This window comes from Triplophysa dalaica, chromosome 4 (genome assembly GCF_015846415.1).
Source record: "Triplophysa dalaica isolate WHDGS20190420 chromosome 4, ASM1584641v1, whole genome shotgun sequence".
In the NCBI taxonomy this organism is placed as follows: Eukaryota; Metazoa; Chordata; class Actinopteri; order Cypriniformes; family Nemacheilidae; genus Triplophysa; species Triplophysa dalaica.
In genome coordinates, this window is record NC_079545.1 from 15,557,490 (window position 1) to 15,579,837 (window position 22,348).

At 39.7% G+C, this 22,348-nt stretch overlaps 1 protein-coding gene across 2 annotated transcripts in view; it reads right to left on the minus strand.

Moving 5' to 3' along the window:
* Nucleotides 1-4,245: 4,245 nt before the first annotated feature.
* The window catches only part of LOC130419366 (RIMS-binding protein 2), a 63,981-nt gene continuing 45,878 nt past the window's right edge, over nucleotides 4,246-22,348 (minus strand). For both annotated transcript variants that reach the window (XM_056746041.1, XM_056746042.1), the window contains 17 exons: nucleotides 21,743-21,849; nucleotides 21,007-21,116; nucleotides 19,942-20,829; nucleotides 18,907-19,058; nucleotides 17,496-17,972; nucleotides 16,949-17,407; nucleotides 16,607-16,765; nucleotides 14,912-15,646; nucleotides 12,956-13,055; nucleotides 12,724-12,854; nucleotides 12,281-12,449; nucleotides 11,592-11,660; nucleotides 11,006-11,059; nucleotides 9,601-9,704; nucleotides 9,433-9,504; nucleotides 9,210-9,329; nucleotides 4,246-6,879 (listed from right to left, as the gene is read on the minus strand). In XM_056746041.1, the coding sequence (XP_056602019.1) occupies nucleotides 6,661-6,879; nucleotides 9,210-9,329; nucleotides 9,433-9,504; nucleotides 9,601-9,704; nucleotides 11,006-11,059; nucleotides 11,592-11,660; nucleotides 12,281-12,449; nucleotides 12,724-12,854; nucleotides 12,956-13,055; nucleotides 14,912-15,646; nucleotides 16,607-16,765; nucleotides 16,949-17,407; nucleotides 17,496-17,972; nucleotides 18,907-19,058; nucleotides 19,942-20,829; nucleotides 21,007-21,116; nucleotides 21,743-21,849 (4,125 nt within the window). In that variant the 3' untranslated portion in view covers nucleotides 4,246-6,660. The remainder of the gene's footprint in view (nucleotides 6,880-9,209; nucleotides 9,330-9,432; nucleotides 9,505-9,600; nucleotides 9,705-11,005; nucleotides 11,060-11,591; nucleotides 11,661-12,280; nucleotides 12,450-12,723; nucleotides 12,855-12,955; nucleotides 13,056-14,911; nucleotides 15,647-16,606; nucleotides 16,766-16,948; nucleotides 17,408-17,495; nucleotides 17,973-18,906; nucleotides 19,059-19,941; nucleotides 20,830-21,006; nucleotides 21,117-21,742; nucleotides 21,850-22,348) is intronic.

Genomic DNA, 22,348 nt, shown 5'->3' on the forward strand with positions numbered 1-22,348 from the left:
AAAGCAATTTGTGCCAGTGAGATGGACTCAAAAATATCTCCTGCAATGGGCAAACAAAGACACATGTTCTAGAAGTTTTATAGTTTTACTACAGAAGATTTATTTAGAACAGTTTAACATTTAAATAATTAGAGTCCGATAGAGTAGTTTGTTTTCAAAGTTTTGTGTAACTGTTTATTTACATGAAAGTATCTTCCAGTTTTTAGAGAATTTGTATTTAAACCAACATATTCATGTCATACCTCATCTTTAAACTTTCTGTTTGTTGCATCATAGCTTTTAACTGTGTATATACAGATCAAACTGATCTTCTTCGGAAGCAAGATTTGTACAGTCTCTTGTAATACTCTAACATCTAGATAAAAAATAAAAACATCTTTCTGAACATACATGTGGCAAAAATCTTACATGATCTAATGTACATTTCTAGTTCATGGTTTCTTTTTAAACAATATTTTCATGCATCTGTTATATTTAACATTTACGCATTCGGCATATGCTTTTATTTAAATTGACTTAAACATTTTCAGTTCGTGTGTTTACAGTGTATGGAACTCATGACCTTTGTGTTGTTACCGCACTTTACCAAGTGATGTACAGAAACCCAAAATTAATTTATGATCATTTCACAATTCTTTGTGTAATTCTTCACAAACCTGTCAATTCGTTTTTCGTCTTTGAGGCACAAAGGTCTTCGACCTGGCTGCCGGAAAGTGTCTCATAGCGAAACTAAACTCAACGACAGAACACATCTCTCACACACCACACCTTTTTCCATGCTGCTTTTAATAATTGTTCAAAACCCATGTGGTTCTGACCTCAAACACACACACACACACACACACACACTTGAAAAACCCCGTCTCCTCAAACTATGGCCTCGCTGGGTCGGGTTGTCATGGTTGCAAACAGATTCTAAAGGTTGTGCTGACTGACAGTGTTGAGGTGGGGAATTGAAACCCACCCGCCGTTCCTTGTATTAAAACTAACATTTCAAACACAAACGGCCCCAAACTCTTTAGTCTGTTTACATACACAGATCTCCTGTTAAGATAAAAGGTTGAGTCTGTGTCGTATTCAGGTGTCGGAGATGTTTGGGTGACAAAAATCACTAAGAAAGGTCATATCACTCTCCACGACAAGATTGGAGAAATCATTAGAACATTGAATGAATTGGTAACCGTCGGTACAAGGTATACTAGCATTGGTTTGAGACATGACAATAGAGTTTACTAAAAGAGAATTCATAGACTGCACAGATCACAGCTTAAAATAATCACAAACTTTTGTATAAATACACAGGCTTGTGTGTTTTTTGTATTGTTTGCTGTTCATCTACAGTACATCACGTGTCACCTCATGCTTCTCTCCCAGTTCTCTCCATTCAGTTGAGATAATACATCAGTTTTTAAGGCCCGGCATGGTGAGGCGATGATGAATGATACAGTACATGTCAATAACGTCATAGACGGCTGGGGTCAGTTATAAATCTCATCAGACTGTCAATCTATGATGATCAAAATCTCATGTCGCATTTTCCTTCCATGCAACCGTTTGCTGAGAATAGCATTTTTTGCTGATAGGACAAACAAAAAATGGCACAATGATTGGACAAACACTAAATGCCACAACGAAGATGTTTGTAACCAAACATACAGTAAGCAGCCCTATTTAACTGCATGCACAGAGACTCTTCAGTGCAGGTGTTGCAGGCGTGCACGCAGGAAATAACACGCTCGAGTAGCTCTACGGCTACTTCCTGTGCCTGATCTGATCATATCTGCACCGTTTTCTTCATCATTTACTCACAGAACAAAATGCATTTTTATTTTCTATATATGACTGTTTGACAAATAAACTAAATACATTCATTTAGATTCTGTGTGGCCTCTTGAACACATTCAGATGTGAAGTTTCTCACTCACTCACTCACACACCCGGAGGTACACTGGTCATATATCACTTCCCTCTGAAGGGCATTTCAGAGATACATTGGCATTTCCTCCTGTGTTGCAACTGTTAAGCATGAAGAAACAAAGAGAAGAAAGCGAGAGATCTCAGGAGAACAGAAACGCATTAAAACCCGTCACACCACGCAGGATAAGAAGACCGTGTGCAGGCGGAGACAAACTATTAGTAGCAGATGAGGGCTGTTTGGCTTTATGATAAAAGAAACGCTGACGGTGTTTAACAGTTTGGTTTAGGTTGTGTTGTGCAAGTGTTCTGTTTAACACAAACAGGTTCTTAAGGTTGAAAACATTCCTCTTTCGTTTGCAGAACACAAACAATATCTGAAGAACGTTAGTAACCAAACAACATTAAACCTCCTTCGACTTCAATTGTATGAACACAAAACTACCGAGCATCACAAAATATCTCCATTTCTGTTCCACAGAGGAAAAAAAGCTATACGACATGAGGGTGAATAAACGATGACCGGATTTTTATTTTGGGGGAAAAGATCTTTACGATCACTACAGAACTGACAGACCCAAAGTCTTAATGAAACATTTATAGTCTATACTTTTTTAACACGTTTAAAACATTTAGTATTTAATCGTAAAGATCTGCATTCACCTGAATGACCTGAAACATTGTATGACACCATGAGTCAAAGAAATGCTCAAAAGGTCAACTGAAGCATATCCTCATATGTTTGGACATTAACATATGCTAAGAGCAGCGAGAAAAGCGTGAGGCAGTGACTGTTATACCTCTTCCTGTGTGGTCAGAGTCACGTGATTGACAAGAAGGTTAAATAAGAGGACTTCTCCATCTTAGGCCCATTTCTTCTTGGGCTGAGGAGGAAGACACCAAAGACCCCGCTGAGAACACATCTACGGAGACATGGTGACGATAAATGCAATGATGGGCTTGACTGAAAGAGGTATGTATGAAACTGAGGGTTCACATTTCTAATACTAAAAATATAAGTTTGTAGTTGGTGTGAAGTCAGTAGACATTCATTTTAGTTTGTGTTAGTTTAGTTTATTTCTTCATTCATGTAAAACATGTTTTGCCTTTCGATTTGAATTCTCACTTTGTGGAAGGGAAAATGGTTTTGTTGGATTTGTACATATTAAATGCAATTAACTTTAAAACATTTTTTTGTTATAAAAATCAATATATTGATATTATATATATTTTTCCATGCAGTGGAATTTCCTATTTTAATTTCTGTTTAATTTTTACAAAACATGAAAACATGTCAAACTTGTCTTTAAGTATTAGTTAAAACAAGAACCTGCTCATGTTCCCTTGAAATGCTACTTTTAAAAATCATCATGTTTAGTTTTTATCATTATAGTTTGTGTAGTAGTTTACCGTTTCGTCTACAAACATTCAACAAAAACAAGCAATACAATAGGTTAAATAGAATATGAAAGCAAAAGTTTGTCTCTTTTGGATGAAAAGCTTACTCATGCAGATCAAAATGGCTGAAGCGTTGAGCAACGCAGCCGGTGCAAAGACGAATGACGTGTTCTCCCATATTCTTCCATTTTTATACCAAACACCTATTTGCAAACATGAACATGATTCCTGTACAAAACAACTAAACATCACACAATTGAAGACAAAGTTTGTTGCTTTAGATTTGTTGTATGTTTGTACCCATAATTCACAAGTTGACAATTTAATTCAATGAAGAATAATGTGTTTCTAACATTAGGTTTGCATTAATGTTTAATAATTATAATCACTTATATTTGAAAGGAGATATTAGCCGTGTTTAATGTAAGTACAGAGTTTGGGTGGGGTTGACATGGCAGAAGTGCAACTGTTTGCGTTTGTGTGACGGTGGCTTTCAGATCTCCAGAGACCTCCGAGAAGACCTGCGAGTAGATGACAGCGTTTGGATGTACAGTGCAGTCATCCATAAAGTAGAAAGCACTACTAAACCGCTCGCCACCGTGTAGTGTTTCCTACTTTATGGATGAGTGCACTGTTTGCTGCTGGGAGAACGTCGTGAGACGAAGACTTCATGCAGGAATAGAGAAAAGAGGAACTCGCTTTGTTTCATAAAGTTGTGCAGATCTCACAGTGTGTTCATGCAAGTCCACGTGAGATGGCTGTACGCTTACAGAAACCAAAGCCAGCTTCCTCTGAATGTTTCACTGATGCGTGTCTTGTTGTTCAAATCCAATGTTTAAAGTTGTTCAAAGTTTCAATAAAAACAAATAAAAAAAGATAAAGAGTGTTTTTCTTCCGAGTCAAACAATCACAACTCATAAACAGACATTTTATGTGAAAATATATTTTATTTCTGTAAAAAGTCCATATTGCAACAAGTCTTCAAGTTAAACTTTTCAAGAGCGCGGACTGCTCATGTCACCAATCCAAAATCATGATTCCGACATGCAAACACAAACCAAACACAAAGACTTAGAAGCATTATATACATGTTTGATTTTCAAAAGATTGTTACAAAAATGTACAAAAATGTTCAGTCAACTTTGCCAAAGATCCCAGACACAAGAATGAAGTCTCTTTCTCACTATATGAAAGTATCACACCTCAGAATCACAAAAATACATCAAACTCAACACTGCCCACCATATACAGAAAAACCAACAGCTCTCACACCGCAGACGTGACCGCCTATGCATTTCCCACAATACCAGAGCCTCAAAAACATTTATTAGAAAAGTACGTGCATCTACAGTAATACAACTACACATCATTTAAATAAATAAGGCAGAATATAGATGGAGGGCCATCATGCATGCAATCGACACAAGTCTGTATGAAAAGACTAATAAAGTCTGGTAAGGCTAGTTGTTTATCACGGCCTGGGATCTACTTGCTGATATAGCGATGAAAACTTTCCAATCTGCAGCCTTTGGGTGGAGTTAAGCCGTGGCAGGGATTACAGTGTGTTATTCAGATATATTGCAGCTAGGAGGAAGGTCTCTACTAGACCCACAGAAATATTTCATTTAGATATAATCAAAACAAGCGTATGAATTCATTGCCGTGTGACTTTTCTCTTGGAAAAACAAAGTAAAACTATTGAGAGTTGAACTAACTAACTAAGAGTTGAAAGCTTGGCCTACTTCCGCTCCGTGATGTTTGAACCTTAGCTCCGCCCTCTAAGCGCCTGTCGTTCGCTGATTGGTCTCTAGACGTTGACATGCGGAGCACCTAAAGGTTTTGGCAATCTTGTGGTTTGGACTGTCTAGATCAGCGAGGATCTGCTCAAGATGCAAAACTTATAGCCAGTTAAACCCGAGAAATGAGATTCAATGTGAGCCCTGTAAACCACACAAACAAAACACATGTATGCCAAAAAACAGAATAAGAATGTAGGCAGCCAACAAAACGTTTACTGCGGATAATATTGCAATAAAGTTCAGCAGGAACTGATGATGAAGAGGGTTATTCTAACATGCTACATCTTTAAAGAGTTCCACGTCACTGTGTTTCAGAAAAGGCAAAGCTGAAGTCAAATCCAGCTGGAGATGCAGTTGAGATCTGTAGAAACCATGAAGCATCCAGACACACGTGAACCTTCATCTGACACACGTGCACTTTCAGAGAAACAGATCAAAAGTTTGTAGTTCAGAATGAGTATTCTGCATACAAATGATGCGATAAAGAGTTTCAATTTGAATCATCATGGAGGAGTAACAGAGCGAATGTGGGTCAAACGCTGTCATAGTATGATAGTTTTACCTACAATGCTGATAAACATGTGTTTTTGACATCAAGCAAATTAAATAAATAAAAAAATATTGCGAACTGTAGTCACACACAAAAATTCTACCGAACGTCTCTACATCCCTATAAACAAAACCAAACTTATCAGGAGGCGTCGCACATCATTTTTTTAGAACAGAAATATGAGAAAATATAAATTCAACTGTAAGTGCCACACAACCGAACACACCAGAAGCTTTCTGCTTCCTGATCCTTCAAATATTAGTTTGAAAGATGGAGTGTTAACCTCAAAATAGTTTTGATAAAAACAGCAGGTTAGTATTTGCGGTAGTGACACCACATCCTGCAGCGTTAACCAGGAGAAACACACACTTTTGGAGTTTTGGACCCACTTATAGTGCAAAAATGTTGTCACTCGTTCACATTTTTCACAGCATTTCCATCATTTTGTCTTCTCTTAAGTGTGCTTGCGATTGCTGTGAATACTAGCTGAAGAAGTCTAATAAAATACATTTACATGCTGTAATTGACGTTTGCATGACTTTGCATTATTGTAACACCAGAGATTATTAATATCTCACTTCCTTTTTACAAGTGGTATTATTAAAATTTGTGTTTTCTTACGAATGTGAAGCTTTTTAACAGACATGAGCCTAAGTCACAGCTTTAAATAGCAACAAACAACTTTTCAGAAGAATCGCACAGGCACACACAGACACACACACACACACACACACACAGGAGTGCTGCTGATTCTCTGCCCAGTCATTACAACAAAAAGTAAGAGATTCATAAACATCTCTTAACATTCAAGTAGACATACAAATCACGCATACAACTACGTCCATCGCAAATTTTCACAGAGCCCAGGACGAAACCATTTGGGCACAATGAGTTGCAGAAGCATAGAGTGCCTCTGTGGACACAAACATACACAAACACACACTCTCAAACATGAAAATGTGCAATTTGCAAATCCCTTCAGGTCACAGCCCGCTGCTTTTATTCCTTTTTGCTGGAGCCGAGCTTTCGGAAGAGCCTCCGGCCTTTGGAGAAGAACCCTTTCTTTTTCTTCTCCGGCTGAGAGCTCTCGGGGAGCGTGGAGGTCACGGGCGGAGTTGTGCTCGGGTCCGGTTTCAGTTCTGACAGGACCGGGGGAGCAGGGTCAGGATGAGAGGAGCTCACAGGATCAGGCGTTTCTGAGGACTCCATCTGGCTCACCTGTGAGAACATCACACAGTGATGGTGAAATGATAGCGGAGTGTTTTATGATTAAATGCTGAAAGGAATAGTTTAACAAAATGAGAACATTGTGATTATTTACCCTGAATTCTTTTAAACCCTTATTGCTCCTCTCAGATTTTTAGAACCAAAATATAAGTTTGTTTTTGTTTACAATGTGTGCAGATGGTGACCCACTTTTCAGCATTAAATAATGGATTAGATTTTGAATTTTGTTTTTCACAAAAAAAATTCATATGCTATAAGGACTCTTGAGATATACGGCATGAAGTTGGATTGAGTGATTTAATGACACTTTTTTGTCCTTTTGAAGCTTAAAGAGTATGTCACAATCCAATCCAATTATGAAACAAAACAACACTTAAAAAAGGACAATGGTTTTGCCTCCAAAGAACAAAGACAGCGTTTGGGGGTTTTAGCGACATAAAGGTGAATAATCAATGATTGTTTTATTTATGATTTAATTTATCCATAAACTAGTCTTTTAAAATGACTTTAAAAACTTAAAAGTGATAATCAATTCAGCAGGTTTTGAAAAACAATAAAATGATCAAACATTTAGCAATGGTGGAGAAATAAGACAAATCAAGCGTAGCATCAGTTCTGACAGGTCACGTGAGTCTAGCTGTTATCAGTCGATGACATCAGGTGCAGCTAATCAGCGTTAACCAATAGTCAAACAACACATACTAGTAGGGTGACCACCCATCTCGCTTCGCCTTGTACCGCATAGCATTTTCACCCCATTTCCCACACGTCGCAAACTGAGAAAATTCATATTTTTCACCAGTGTTGGTTTTTAGATGTCACATTAACAAACACACACGAGACGCTTGTTTGCACCGTTGTCAAGTCAACAATTTAACAGCGCTGTGCACACAAGAGTCTCCACAAGCTCATACAAACAAAACTATTTTTCAAAGTCTAGCTTTTATCCAGTGGATAAGACAGCAGTGAATTTGGTCATCAAGTGGCTGCGATATCTGTCAATCAAACTGTAGGTCAACCTGCTGGATAAGTCACTAAAACATTGTAAACTGTGTGGCTTTAAAACTGTTTCTAGGTTGTAGTAAGCGTCTTAAAATAAAAATATTTGCAAATAATGAAATACATTATTTTACATTACTACATTTTAAAGAGAAAGTATTTTTCATGATTCGTCCGTTCTTTATTCCTTCACTTTTCTCTTTTTGAAAAGATCTTGAAAAGTGTACAACCTTTGTAGCCTATGATAAGTCCGCATCTGATGCTCAAAAATTAAAGAAACAGTTAACCTAAATTGTAATCGCCATTAAAATTGTTTTATGTTAAATAACATTTTATCTATGCCTTTATTATGTTGTAGTTGACATGGACTAAATAACCAATTATTTTTAAGTGCTAAAAGGTAGGGCATATTCTGTTATTATATCACAGTTTTAAGCTAAGTTTAAGTGACGTCCAACATTGTCCCACACAAACATATAACCTGTCCCACATTTGGTTTGTTGGGTGGTGGTCATCCTACATACTGCGTCCTATTTAAGATGCCCTCTTTGCTTATTTCCCGATTCACATTTTGCGTCTTTTCTTCATTTTTGTAAATGTAGAAGTGTGATAGGCACGCGCAAATAGGGGGTGCATGCGTGTGGCATGCACATTTTTCTAGGTGGGTCGGTGCCGCATCGAGATGGAAACAGTTCATCTTTTCGGAGTGCCGCACGTGCACCAGGGTCATTTGAAGAGAGAAAGCGGCTCACGAGGTTTTAGACCTGAAATGTGAATAGGGCCTAATCGTGACGCACTCAAAACCCACCTTCATCCCCATCTCCTCCATATCTGCCTGTATCTGTCGGATCATTTTAATTTCAACCTGTTCGTATCATGAACGGTTCTGGTTGCCCAGGTGGGGGGACATGTATTGCTGCATTCCTGCTCTGTCCATGCAAGGCTGCATGGACAGGCGGAGACTTTGCCCAGAATGGTTTCATTACGCCAACATTAAATATTGGTATTTGTTAATATTTGATGACAGTGGTCCTGACAGAAGTGCGAATTTTGACTGGAAATTTAAATCAGGAAAGAAAATGCTGCTTTGAGATTTTCAGAAGAGGAGACACTACAGAGGGTCAGATATATGAAACACTTACTGTTCAAAATGAACTGCTCTCTTGTGCCTCTGAACAACATGCAAGACAAATTAAATAAACACAGAGAGAGAGAAACAGCACACATAAGACAACATGCAAAAACAAAACGGCACACTATGAAAAGACTGATGATAGAAACGTTCATGCAACGCATGACATGAAAACACACAGAACACGCACCTGTGAATCTCTGCGGCTCTCTGCCGTCGTGTGTTCAGACCTCGCGGCTTCCTCTTCTGTCTCTGGAAAGGCCTGTAGGAAGTTGGACGGCACAAGGCCTTTCTGTCCGTTCAGATCCCCCTGAAACGTCACAAACTCCCATCATGCACTGCTGCCGCATTCAGCTTATCATACAGGAATGAGAAACGTTTTTCAAACTTTCAACCTTGAGAAAGAAACTCACGTAATAGAAGCCATCATCATCCATATCACCAAACACATAGATGATGTCGCCCGTGCTGAAGGTAAGTTCAGCCTGGAGTGATTGACAGAAAGTATTACATCAATCACAGTGTTGTGATAATCAATTTCTCTATGAATAAAATGAATGATAAGGTGTAATGTGTGTCACCTCTACATCTGCATTAGGTGAGCTCTCTCTCGGGTCATAATCAAAGATGGCGACCATCCTGCGAGGTCGCGAGCTTCCTGTCAGGCTGCCGGAGTGACTGAGATCTGAGGGGCAAACAACGCATCACTGATCATCACGGAAAATGAAGCGTCAGGGAAGGACCCCCAAAATATTTAGAATGAACTCCTGTTGTGGTATATATCAGCATATTACACTGAGGAGCCTTAAAAATTAACCATGGTTTCGTTATGGCAACTACAGTTTAAAACATTTTTGGTTTTATTTGTAGTAAAATGTAATTTACAGATGTACTTTGATCTAACTCGATGGGTCTCTAATTTACCATGTTAACCAAGGTATTTTTTACTAAACTATGGTAATAAACGGTAATCGATCTAAATATAATACTTTTTTATAACACTGAAACAACCATGGATAATTTCCATTTAGAAAAGAATGTCTTCAGTATGCAGGCATCATGAAAAATTAAAAACTGAAGAAAAAATATCCAAAAACAGATTTCATATCTTTATGGACCTTAAAAGGCCTTTCCGCCCTTTGCATGACAAACAAACTGCAAACAAGTTTATTAAATGAAAATGTCACTCATAATTCAAGAAAAATATGAAAGAGCCCACATGAACAAATACTTAGTATACTACAGTACATATTACAGTAAACTGTAGTAAATTATAGTATACTTACTATTTTGTAGTACTAACTGGAGTAAATGGAAAAACTGTAGTAAACACAGTAGTATTTACTATAGTAAGGTAAAAAAAACGACTGTAATTTGGAAAGTTTATTACTATTTACTATACATCGTAACAGCGTCAACAACATAAACAACTGTTATGTGGACCAAATTTAACTTCCGGTAGAACTCTGCAAAGAATCGTTAAATGTTGAGTAGTTATAATTTTAATATGATAATTTAAATGAATATGAATATAAATTAGGAAAAAAATGAATGGTTAAATAACACAGACCAAAAGTGAACTTCGGGCCAGTCATGTATGTTCAGTGAAACTCATCTATAACACATACTAAATTGTACCACAGTATTAACAGATGTTTTTCATACTACTTACTTTACTACAATTTACCAGTTTACTAGAGTAAATACTATAGTTTACTATATTTTTTCATGTGGGGGAAAAAATTGCATGTCACAAAGTGAAGCAAAACATATCATCAAACAAACAAGTCGCAAACGAAACTGTCAAACGAAAATGTGAAAGACAATCAATGGTTAGAACAGTAGGAGGGCATCTCCATGGTAACAGCATGCAGCGCTGCATGAGTGCATGGGCACATGAACATGCGGTTAAAATGTCAGACACACGGTTAGGCTGAAAAAGAAAAAACGGGATGAGGTGATGAAAGACAGCAGAGCCAATCCAACCTTGACAGGACGAGTCGATGACAGACGTGTTCTCCCACACCGCTGCTGACTCCACTGTTAAGGGACAGAGGTGAGGAACGAGGGAAGGGTTAGACACAATCTGATTGGCTGCCCTAACCTTGATTGACACTTGGGTTTACGGAAAAAAACAAAATGGCTAAAAGCGAGTTGAAAAATGAAGAATGAAGCATCCATTAGAGCCACAGACTCAGCACAAACGCGCAAAAACGCGCACACACACACACACACAGCGAGATGCTCAGTTAACCAACGGGGATCTTATGTATTTTTAAAAATTATGATTTTCTTAAAATATGACATCTGTATAATCTGCAAAAACGTGACCTGCATCATGTAGTTTATCATTTTAACTCAAAATAACACACAGTATTACATGATTTAATTTTAGGGTTTTACTTTCTTATTTCCTTTTTTTATTGTATGTTAAAATTTTATACTGTAAAACAGTTGTGACTGTGAATATCTAATGATCCCCTCTGGTCAGAGCGCGAGATGCAGAAAAGCTGATGTCAAGTTTGAAAAGCAAACTTTCTCCAGGGAAAGATGGAGGAACGCTGACACACACCTTTCTTGGAGCGTCTAGGTTTCGGCGGTGGGACGGGGCGGCGTGGAGGCTGAGCATGTAAGTGGGCGTCTTTATGAAATTTAAACAGGAAACGAGGAAACAAAAGTTGCAGACAACAATGAATGAGAAGCCAAAATAAAACTCAAACTCTAGAAAGAAAGTAATACAGCTGAAAAGAAAGAGAATAAGCGTTAGCAGCGAGACACCACAGCCAGAGGAAAGTGTTGAACCGTCACAGCTGCAAAGCATTCTGGGAGATGAGAGACAAAGAGTGACCACTATCAGCTTTGCTTGTTCAGAATCTTTCCTTTGGGACGGCTGTGTGCTCTAACAGTGACCACAAAAACCACAACATCACCACGACAGCAGCAGAATGTTGGCACCGTAAAAACGCATCATGTTGTCGATTGCGTGTGACAAAACTCTTGGGTGAAATGGAATATTGATGGACATATCAGATCATCACAGGAACTTACAGTATGTTTAGATTTTGGAGCATAAATAACTAGGAAAGGATATAATTGAGATGCTTGTATTATTAATATGAGCTCAAAATTGCCTACCTCGACACACAAGCCTAAATGCCTAATGATGTTGTCTAGATGAAGAGAACACTAAGATTTGGAACAAAACCAGTTTTATTCTCAGATGTGACTGTAGGAGTGTTGTGTAAGCAATGAAAATCACACCTATCTTCTCCAGAGACGTCTCTGTGGTGAGGAAACCCTGCCGCAGGAGCTGATCTCTGGTCTCTTCATCCTCAACCTGGATCTCTGAAACCATATTGCACGGCACGTAACCATGACGACCGCCCGCCTCACCCTGATAGAACCCATCTGGATCTTTGTCCCCGTAAACCTGCAGAGATCAAACAACAATAACAAACTTCAGAATACCACAAAATGACAAGCAGTGTATTTGGAATAGAATATTTCAAATGTTTATTTTTAGCTGATTCAATTAGCATAGCAGAAACATGTATTTATCGCAATTATTTGTTATTGCATTACTTTATCCCACATTGGTTCTAACATCCATCTCTTTCTAATTTGATTACAGTTTTTACACATAACAAGCATACAGTTAAACATCTAAAACATGTGAAAGAGTCATCAGATTGACGTTTTTATACCTTGATAATCTGCCCTTCTTTAAAGGGAAGCTCTTCTTCTGCAGCATCAGGATTGGGTGACATGGTCGAAGGGTCGTATGGGAACAGTGCAACAAACATCCTCGCCTCATTTTCTTCAGTCCCTCTAAGGTCTGCCGCACAAACACATAGAATGTTTATTTCAAGTGACCAACACGTGTATAATATTTGCAGTAATGAAAGCATATACTGTACACGACACAAAGAGTCTCACCTCTGGCCAGTTTAATTTTAGAGCGTGTGGATTTAGGAGTAACATCGCATGGACCGCACCAGGCTGCACCTGCCAGAGATTCTTCTCTACCTCCAAGCTCCTGATATAAGACAAACATCCGGTTACAGCCTGATAGAAGAGACTTCCCTCAACACCTTCACAAATAAATATAAACATCACACAAACAAATACAAATATCTGTCAGCCACTTGCTACCAAAATAACATATTTAAGGCTAAAAGAGTTTTGGTCACTAAATTACAAAATCAAAATAGTCCATATCAAAGAATTAATTTAACACCCCATGAAGTCAGCATCTCTACATTAGTGTACACATAAAAGTAGATGAAAACAGAAACTTCTGGCTGATATACACAAGTTTAGCCTTTTTTTACATTGACAGGTGATTGTTAAAAAATGTACTATACAGAATAGCATGTCCCTCAACTATCCACGCTGCCCATCAACGTCCTGTTTCAATGGGAAACGCATCAACATAATGAAATAAATGTTTGACATGAAGGTCTGATGTATGCCTATTTTTTTGTTACTTTCTTTAGAAAGGAATATCTGAACATTTCAGTTCAAGAGCCCTGGAAATTCATACGAACAATCTCACACACACACACACACAATATTTCTTGAGAAATATCTGATCTGAGATCAGCAATGAAAGCAGTTGGTTGTAGGTAGATGTTGGTAGTAGGGCTGCATAACGATTTGACTAATTATTTGCAGAATAAAGGTCTTTGCATACACAATATATGTTGACTAACTGTGTATAATAATTATGTATGTATAAATACACACACACACATGCATGTAAAATTTAAAGAAAAAAAATATAATATGTTTTTTAATATATAATATATATTAATATATATATATATATTATATATAATATAAACTATGTATAAATATAAAAATGTATGTACACATGTAAATGAAGGGTTTTGTTTCAAAATGAGATAATACAATTTTAAAAATCATGTTTTTATTGTGATATTTACCTGTAATTTTTGAGTAATTATTGCTTAAATCAAATCTGCAGTTTGATTGATATTAATTCAATAAACATGATTTTTTTTAAACTGAGTTTTTAATCTCATTTTGGAACCACACTCTTCAAATATTTCATAAATATATACATGCATGTGTGTGTACTATATGTACATAATTATATCACGGCTCGTTGCTTAATGCTTCGGAAAAAAGGAGCTAATATAATATTTCACCTGATCACACTGGCTTATTTCTGCGATAACAACCAGCTGCCTGTACAACATCCCTTACATAACACAATGTACACCATTATATATTATGTAAACGAAAACTGTTATTCTGCAAACAAGTAGTCGCGAAAAATCGTTTTCCATCCCTAGCTGGTAGTGATAACACAAAGGCAGTATTTGGATGAAAAGGAACTCTGTCTCTAAGCAGGTGGAACACACTCCTATACATCTGTGTTGTCCAGTTTAGCAGCAATCTCTGGACAATCTGAACTCAACAGACAAGCCAGAAGCATTTTCTTTTGGTCCAGATACAGAGAGGCATACATAAAGGCACAATACACAACTACAAATCTCCGTACAGCACTGTTCTAACTGAATATCTGTAAATACGACAAATACACAGTACACGGCCAAAAGCAAAATCACTACAGGGTTTAGGGAACACAGACGCTTGGGCTTAAACCTTTTGCAAAAGTGAAATCAGAGCTTGTGTGCCTGGATGAATCACATATTGCAGTTACTATATCAGACAAATGCAAAGCACATGCTCTCTGTGTCCTGGCACAATCCATAAAAATATTGAACGCGAGAATCAAGACCCAGCTCTTAAACAGAATGTGTTGAGATGCGTTAGAACAAGTTCATCACTTTTAGGTGCAAAAGGTTTCAGCCACATTCAAAAAGGATGATGTGGTTAACTGAGATGGCTGGACATAAAACACACCCATGAGCGGTCGCCTGGGGTGAGCTCTGCCTGCGGTCTGCATCTCACGGGAAGATGGCGACTGTAATGTCTACCGCCCTCCACCCACCACTCTGAGGTCATCTGCTCTGATACCATCTCTCCAGGATCAAAAACTTGAGGCTCATCTGTATCCGTTCCATACTCCACATCGATCTCCGCCGAAGGTCCGGTGGGCGACTTCATGCGGTGCACGGTCTTGCTTAGTAAATACGGCCCCTGCCTTGTTTCCGAGCAAGGCCCGACCCCGGCCATGTGACAGGTCATCTTGCTGCGAAGCAGAGCCTCTCTTCTGAGTCTATCGCCATGTCCTTTGTGCATCGTACGGAGAGGGGAGTACAGACCTCCGTCGGTGTCCAACTCCACATCTTCCTCGTCCAGATAGTTGATGGTGTCTACCGCGTCAGCGTAGTGCACTCTAGGTCTGACCCGGACCGGTTCTCTGCCTCCGTATCTTACCAGAGCCCAAACAGATTTGTGTCCTTGACTGGCGTGGTTGGGGGATCGACGACGACCCTCACGTCCCCGTGGGTGCCGCGGGTCGCCCGAGGCAGTCCGTTTTGGGGATGATCTGGTGTGGGGTTCAGACTCGGTGTTGTCTTCCTCTTCTGTGACCTCTGGGATGCTGAAGAGCTGCTTGTTGTGGTAGGCCTGAGGGGGGAGCTTTATAATCCTCTCCAGGATTTCTTCATCACTGTCCGTTTCCCAATATTCTGACTGGATTTTTGAAGAGGAGTGATGGGGTTATCAGAGTGGTAAGGGATTGAGAAGTGTGCGAGTATGTGTACGCACATACAGGTGAGGTACAAGTTGATATTGATCGGTGTGAAAGTAGAAAATGAAAAAAGAGAAGAAAATTAAAATGCAACAGAGGAAATATAAGAACATAAAGAAGGAAAATGATTGAAATATACGGCTGACACACAGCATCCCTCACACAATCCATCGATCTGTCAATTCGTTTCTGTCCATATGACAGCCAATCAGTACAAATATTATCCTTACTATACAATTTTATTCGACCAATGAGATTTCTCTGTCGGAGTTGCTATTCAGGCTGACGTCACAGAGAGAGTAGACAATTGTTCTGTCACGCAAAGGAGTGTAAAAATAAACATGGCATACGTTTTGATACAACATGTAATACTGGGCTCACTATTACAAAATAAATAAAAATATTTTACATTTGTAACAAAAAAAAAATATTTAAAGAAACTGATACATTTTAATTAATATAAAGAGAAAGAAATACATTTTAATAATAAATGTAAAAATTTGGGCAAAATTAAAAAAAAAGTTCAATTAAATTCACAGCAGTCAAGGTTTATTTTATTGTTCTGAATATATAATAATACAATTGAATAGATTTGTCAATAATAAAAAGTAAAATTTAAGATTTTAAGAAAGCTAAACCATAAGAAAGAACCTCTTATTGTGGTAAAATTACAAAACAAAAGAATATATATAAAAACATTATATTGACGCAGCCCAACCAATAGGATTAAATAGACATCATATCGTTAAAAAATGCCATAGCCCAGTAAAACATATTGTTAATCTTTTGCATCATGATATATCATGCTACAATATATCGTTACAGACCTGTTTCTGATGAATGACAATTAAATGAATGCAGTTTTTTTCATTTCAATTCATGGAGCTGATGTGTGAACATACTCTGCCTGTAGGTGCCTTGTTGTAACTCCTTGAGGGGGCGTCTGTGAGGGGCTCAGAGTACAGATCATCTTCCTCCTCCTCCAGTATGTCGGACAGATCAGATCGACTGCTCTCTCCTTGGTAGTCTGGGGGAGGGTCCAGGAGACCTCCGGCATACACCTGAAACCAGAAAAATAACTTTACAACTGCAGAAACTAGTGTGATTTTTCAGACCATTCACGGACATCCTTTACAACCTTTGTAACAACAGACTTTGTTACAACAACTACTTCATAACTCTGCAGTTTTTAAAACCATGGAAACATCTCCAGACAAGTTTGATTTGGAAGTTTGGAGACTGACTTTAATTCGTGGTTGAGGTACAGGCCGCAGGAACTCCTCAATTGACACCAGCCTGCTGCCCTCTCGCTCCTCCTCTGTCTCCGACTCAAAGGGCGATGCATTGGGAGGTCTCAGAGGGTGTGTATCCGGGACATCCAGAGGGTCCTTTCCTGGGATGTTGACTTTGGAAGTGGAACTAGATGGCGGAGTGTGAAGTTTGGCACGGGAGTCCTCCAGGAAGTCGGAGATGGAGGCAACAGTACGTTGGGCACCCGAGCAGTCGGTCTCTCTGATTGGGTTCAGCACAGCGGGGGGTGCACTGCTCTGCGGGGGTGCTGATGGGGGCGCTGGCATGGCCACAGGTGTTGGTAAAGCGATGGGCATAGGAGGGGCAGAAGCGGCTGATGGGGCCACAGGCGCTGGCAGGGTCAGGGGAGCCACCATGTATGCAGGTGCGACGACGGGCACAGGCACGCTCACCTGTTGATGCATCACAGAAACACAAATATTATGTTTAAAAACTACTAGAATTGTAATAAGATGTCATGTATGATTACTCAAAGCTCACAGTTGAGTTCTTATGAGAGGCAGATGGTGATGGAGTCGCCTGTGCTGCCATGGCACCAGATGCTGGGTTGGCCCAGGCTTCAACACAGGAAGCAGAGTGCTGAGGCATCTCACGGGCGACTACTTTAGGGGTGTTGACGTAGGCTCCCCTGACAGGACCGGTGGAGTGTTCTTCCAGTGTGGCAGCATGCGGCAGCGTGGGCATTTTGGCAGCAGATAACGTGGCACACACAGCAGGCTCTGGGTTGGCACCGGTGTTGAGGAGACTGGTGTCCGCTGGCACAGACTGGCACTGAGGCAGTGAGGTTCCGGACATGATAGCAGGCAGTTTGAATGGCACATTCACGGACAATGAATCCGGAGATTCACCAAATGCAGACATGGTTCGTACGGTGAGCTCACGGGCCGCCTGTAACGTCTGTATCTGTGATGGGCCAATCAGAGCACTGCCTGCTGTGGGTGACGACACCTCTAACACCTGAAAGGAGACATTTAAAGTAAATATTAGTATTCTCCTTAAAATGACATTTCAGGCAGTGTGTATGTTTCTGTGTGTGAATGTGAGCGGTCTGTTGTAAAGCCAAAAGTGAGTTATTGAGTTATTGGCTTTGGAAAAAAATGAGTCGACTCTGAATCATGCGAACAAGTCGTCTGTCGTTCTTAACTCAGTTCCGGGTCAGATTTGTGTCACTCGTAACGCCAACATACGTTACATTTACGACACTGCACGCGGTAGACCAATCAGAGCAGACTAGACCATCTGACCCATCAGATCAGAGTGGGCTGACAGAATGGAGGGGATTAGACAGATGAATCGCCGAAGGAATCATTTGAGAGTCAGTCAATAAGTAAGGTAACAATAACTGTGTATTATTAGAAAATGAAAGTGTTTTTACACCGTGTATGTGGCACGTAAACTTGTTTTTGGACACTCCATAAACCAAAGTAGGACCTTTAAAAAAATATATGTGTTTAAAACAATAACATAAAGAAATAACTTATTAATTTAAGTCTTAACTTAGTCTCAGATATTGCTCCGAAAATTGTTAAGGAGATAAAGAAAGATACCACAATTCTTTAAATACATGGAGAGTGATAGAGGTGTAAAATGAATGTAGATTATAGAGGTAAAATAATCTGGATTTGGGTCAATTTGATGAGAAATTTGTTTATATTGAGATCTTCAATAATATTGAGTGTTAATTGAAGACTTGACAAATCTAAACTCAGTTTGAAACATTGTTCAGATCTCTTATGACACTCTAATGGAGACATTTTTGAGAGTTGTTTGCTCTCAATTAATCTCAGTGATGTCTATGAGATTTTAAACAGATCTCATCTGTAATGTTTCTTTTCTTATGGGGTTGAGTGATGTAGATTTTTGGGGGGAATAAACGTATAAACTTGTTGACCTTCTTCTTGTCTGCGTAGATGGTGTAGCCAGTGACTCTGACACCGTTGGACGTCCCGGCAGCGTCTATGGTGACGGGCAGCCAGCTGATCTGAGCGATGCCCGGAGACGGACCGCATTCAAGCTGCACATCCAGAGGAGCATCAGGAGGACCTACAGGTTAGGGTCAAAGGTCAAGCCAAATGACTTAAATGGGTCAAATGGTGCCAATACGTGTTTTTCTGTGTCTTTGGTGCGTTATAAGTTGCCCATGCATGTATTAGACATGTAAAATTGCAAAATGTAAAATGTTGGAACGACAGATGCATTTTATCTAAAAGCGAATACACACCCAGACCTGACTGAAATGCCTCGTGTAACAACAGGCAAACAAATCTACGTCAGTTTGTGGTATGATTTGACTAAGACCGCCCAAATGTGCACACAAGTAAGGTGGGTGTACCGTCAGTACAATTGCTTTGGAACCTGATGTTCAAAATATGGTAAGAAGCATTACATTTCCATCACACACTTGCATTATTCGACCAATCACTATGCACTGGTTAACTGGCCAATCATAGCAGACCTCGCTTTCAGATCGATGAGCTTTGTAAAAAATCTGTTGGTTTCAGAGTGGCGGGGCAAAGAGGACATAAAAACATGCACAGTATATGGAAAATACAGTGTTTTTTAACCTTAAATCGTGGATATTCATTGCATTACATCTAAAACAAATGATAATATTCGTTTTAGCCGTGTCATATGTCTCCTTTAAAAACACTATTTTATTTTCATAATCTTTCAGCAAAATATAAGAGCTTGTTCTGCGTATGCAACAACTTTGTGACATCTAGATGATGTCACAAAGCACACGAAGAGTCTTTCAAATCCCACATTCCATAATTGCCCTTTTTTTACTAAAAATAAAACTGCATAATATCATTATTGTCAATATTTCTGGCCATCATAATTGCGTAGTGAAGTTCTGATATCTCGACAGCTGGTGCATCACAAAACATGTTGGTAAACTGTGTTACAGCGATGATTTATATCTCACCTTCGGTCAGGGTGGTGAAAGAGGTCAGTGCGGTTTTGCGTTCTCTGCATTCCGGTGGCAGTTCCCAGGCTGTTCGGTGTGGCCGGGCCTCCACTTTAACGCTGTAATGCAGGCTGGGCGTGAGGTTACTGAGGCACAGTGAATAACATCCCATTTTGACCAACTCGCACTCTTCGTCATTCAACGACACAATGTGCACGTAGTTACTGTTGCTAGGTAGCCAGGTCAGACTGGCCGAGGTAGCAGTTATGCGCTCGACACGCAGATGCGTCGGTGCCACGCAGACGTCCCGCCCGACGAGCATACTGCAGCGCAGCTGATCTGAATTCCCGCGCCCCGTAACGCTCTGCACCGCTATCTGATGCGACTTCTGCGTCAAGTCAAGCCTCTCCAGGACCGCCTTGGTTTGGGTACCGAACGGCACGTTGAGTCGTAATTCACGATCCACATAGACGTTATAGCTGAAGATAGAACCCCAGCCGGCTGGTATTACCGGAACCTCCCAGCCGATGATGACGCTCTTGGCCAGCTGCTTGATGAGTGTTAGTCTGCGGGGGTAAGGCACGCTGTCCACCCCCACTTCCTCTAGATCCAGGTCCAAGCCGTTGGTGAGCGGGCCGACCGGAGAGGGGGCGGAGGGGTTCGCTTTGGCATTGTCACCAGGGACAGAAGCCGTCGTGGAGGTCTCCGTCCTCTCCGAGATGCTCTGAGCGAATCGTAAGTGATGTTGGTGTAGCCGCTCGCTGCCACTGTGGAAGCTGCTCTCCTGGAAGGAATTATGGGATGTATCACCTGCCTGGTGAGGGTGCCCGCTCATGAAGTCGTCGTCAGAAACACGCTCCACAAAGTTGGAGGGAACGAGACCTCTCCGACCATCCATCAGTTCGCCTACAGCAGCCAAATTACAAAGAGCACAATTATGAACCATTCAATACAATTCTATACAGACAATTTTAATACTGACTCGAGCCGCATAATAAATTTTACATATTATTTCATGAATAAGCTTGAATTTATTTTTTATTTTTTACGTACATGAATTGAATGATACAAGATGAAACTCACCTTCATAAAAGCCGTCATCGTCCATATCTCCATACACATAAATGTATTCTCCTGCTGTGAGGGGCAGCTCCACCTCAGGGTTATCATTAGGACCCTCATAAGGATTATAGCTGCGTTCGGAAACGAGACCAAACATTACAAAATGGCCATTTAACAAAGAATTATATTAGAACAAACATTTTCATAACAGCAGAACAATAATAAGCACATGATTTCTGTATAGAAAAATGAATTGAATATTTTAACATGGCTTCATTGGAATGCTTGGTTCTGATTTGCCAGTCGCTACATTTGCAGGTTCGTTATTCACAGATAACAACTGCTCAAAAATAATAACGCACAGTAACCGGGTGCAGCCAATCATTTTGAATGTTTTTTTTGACAAATTAAATATGTCTTTTTATAACATATATGACATTATATTTACCAATGATTCAACCAAATTGCCTGCCTTGTGACATTTGAATGTCGTTTTTTACCATAAGCCCAAAAGTAAACGGCTTTTCCTCGCGGAAGATCTGCGTTCGGTAAAAATGAGCTAATAAAATATTTAAAATTCACCTTTCGTGTTCAACTTTTTCCTCATGTGGCAAGTAGCCGTGTAATAAGCAGGATAATGAACAAGCAGCCGGACAAGACTGATCACACAGTCGGGGCTTATTTCCGCGATAATAACCAGCTGCCTGTACAACGTCCCTTACCAAACACGATGCAAGACGACTGTAATGCTGGTTACCTGTAACGTGCGATGAAGACCTGAAGTTTAGCCACTCCTCTACTGACCGAATACGGCGCTGGAGAAACGTCAACATCCAGATCCTCAACCTCACTAGCAGTGTCCACCTGAAACACACACACAACACATTTATACATATTAAATATCACTTTTCTGTATGTGGTCGAAAGGTTAAAGGTCAGATGTCGAATCAAATGCATTCTACGTTCCAGTTTGGAGAAAGAATACACAAAGACATATCCTTAACACACACATGCATATTCTACACAAACAATTCTATAAATACACACACACGCACGCACGCAAACACACAGATGTACACACATACACATTATGATTTTAAACTGCAAGAAACTTTATGATCTATCCCCTCACCCTACCCCACAGCTAACCAAACTTGAACCTTTCTGCATTTTCACATTTCCAAATGCACATCATTTACTTTGAATTATAATCGGTTTTCCTCATGGGCATTAAAAATGGCACTCAAGGTCAAAAATGACTGGTTGTCGCATCTTTGCCGGTATTTTCGGTGTAAGAATTACCAGGACCGAATACACATGCACAAACATTAATACAAACATACACACCCCCCCCCCCCCCCAC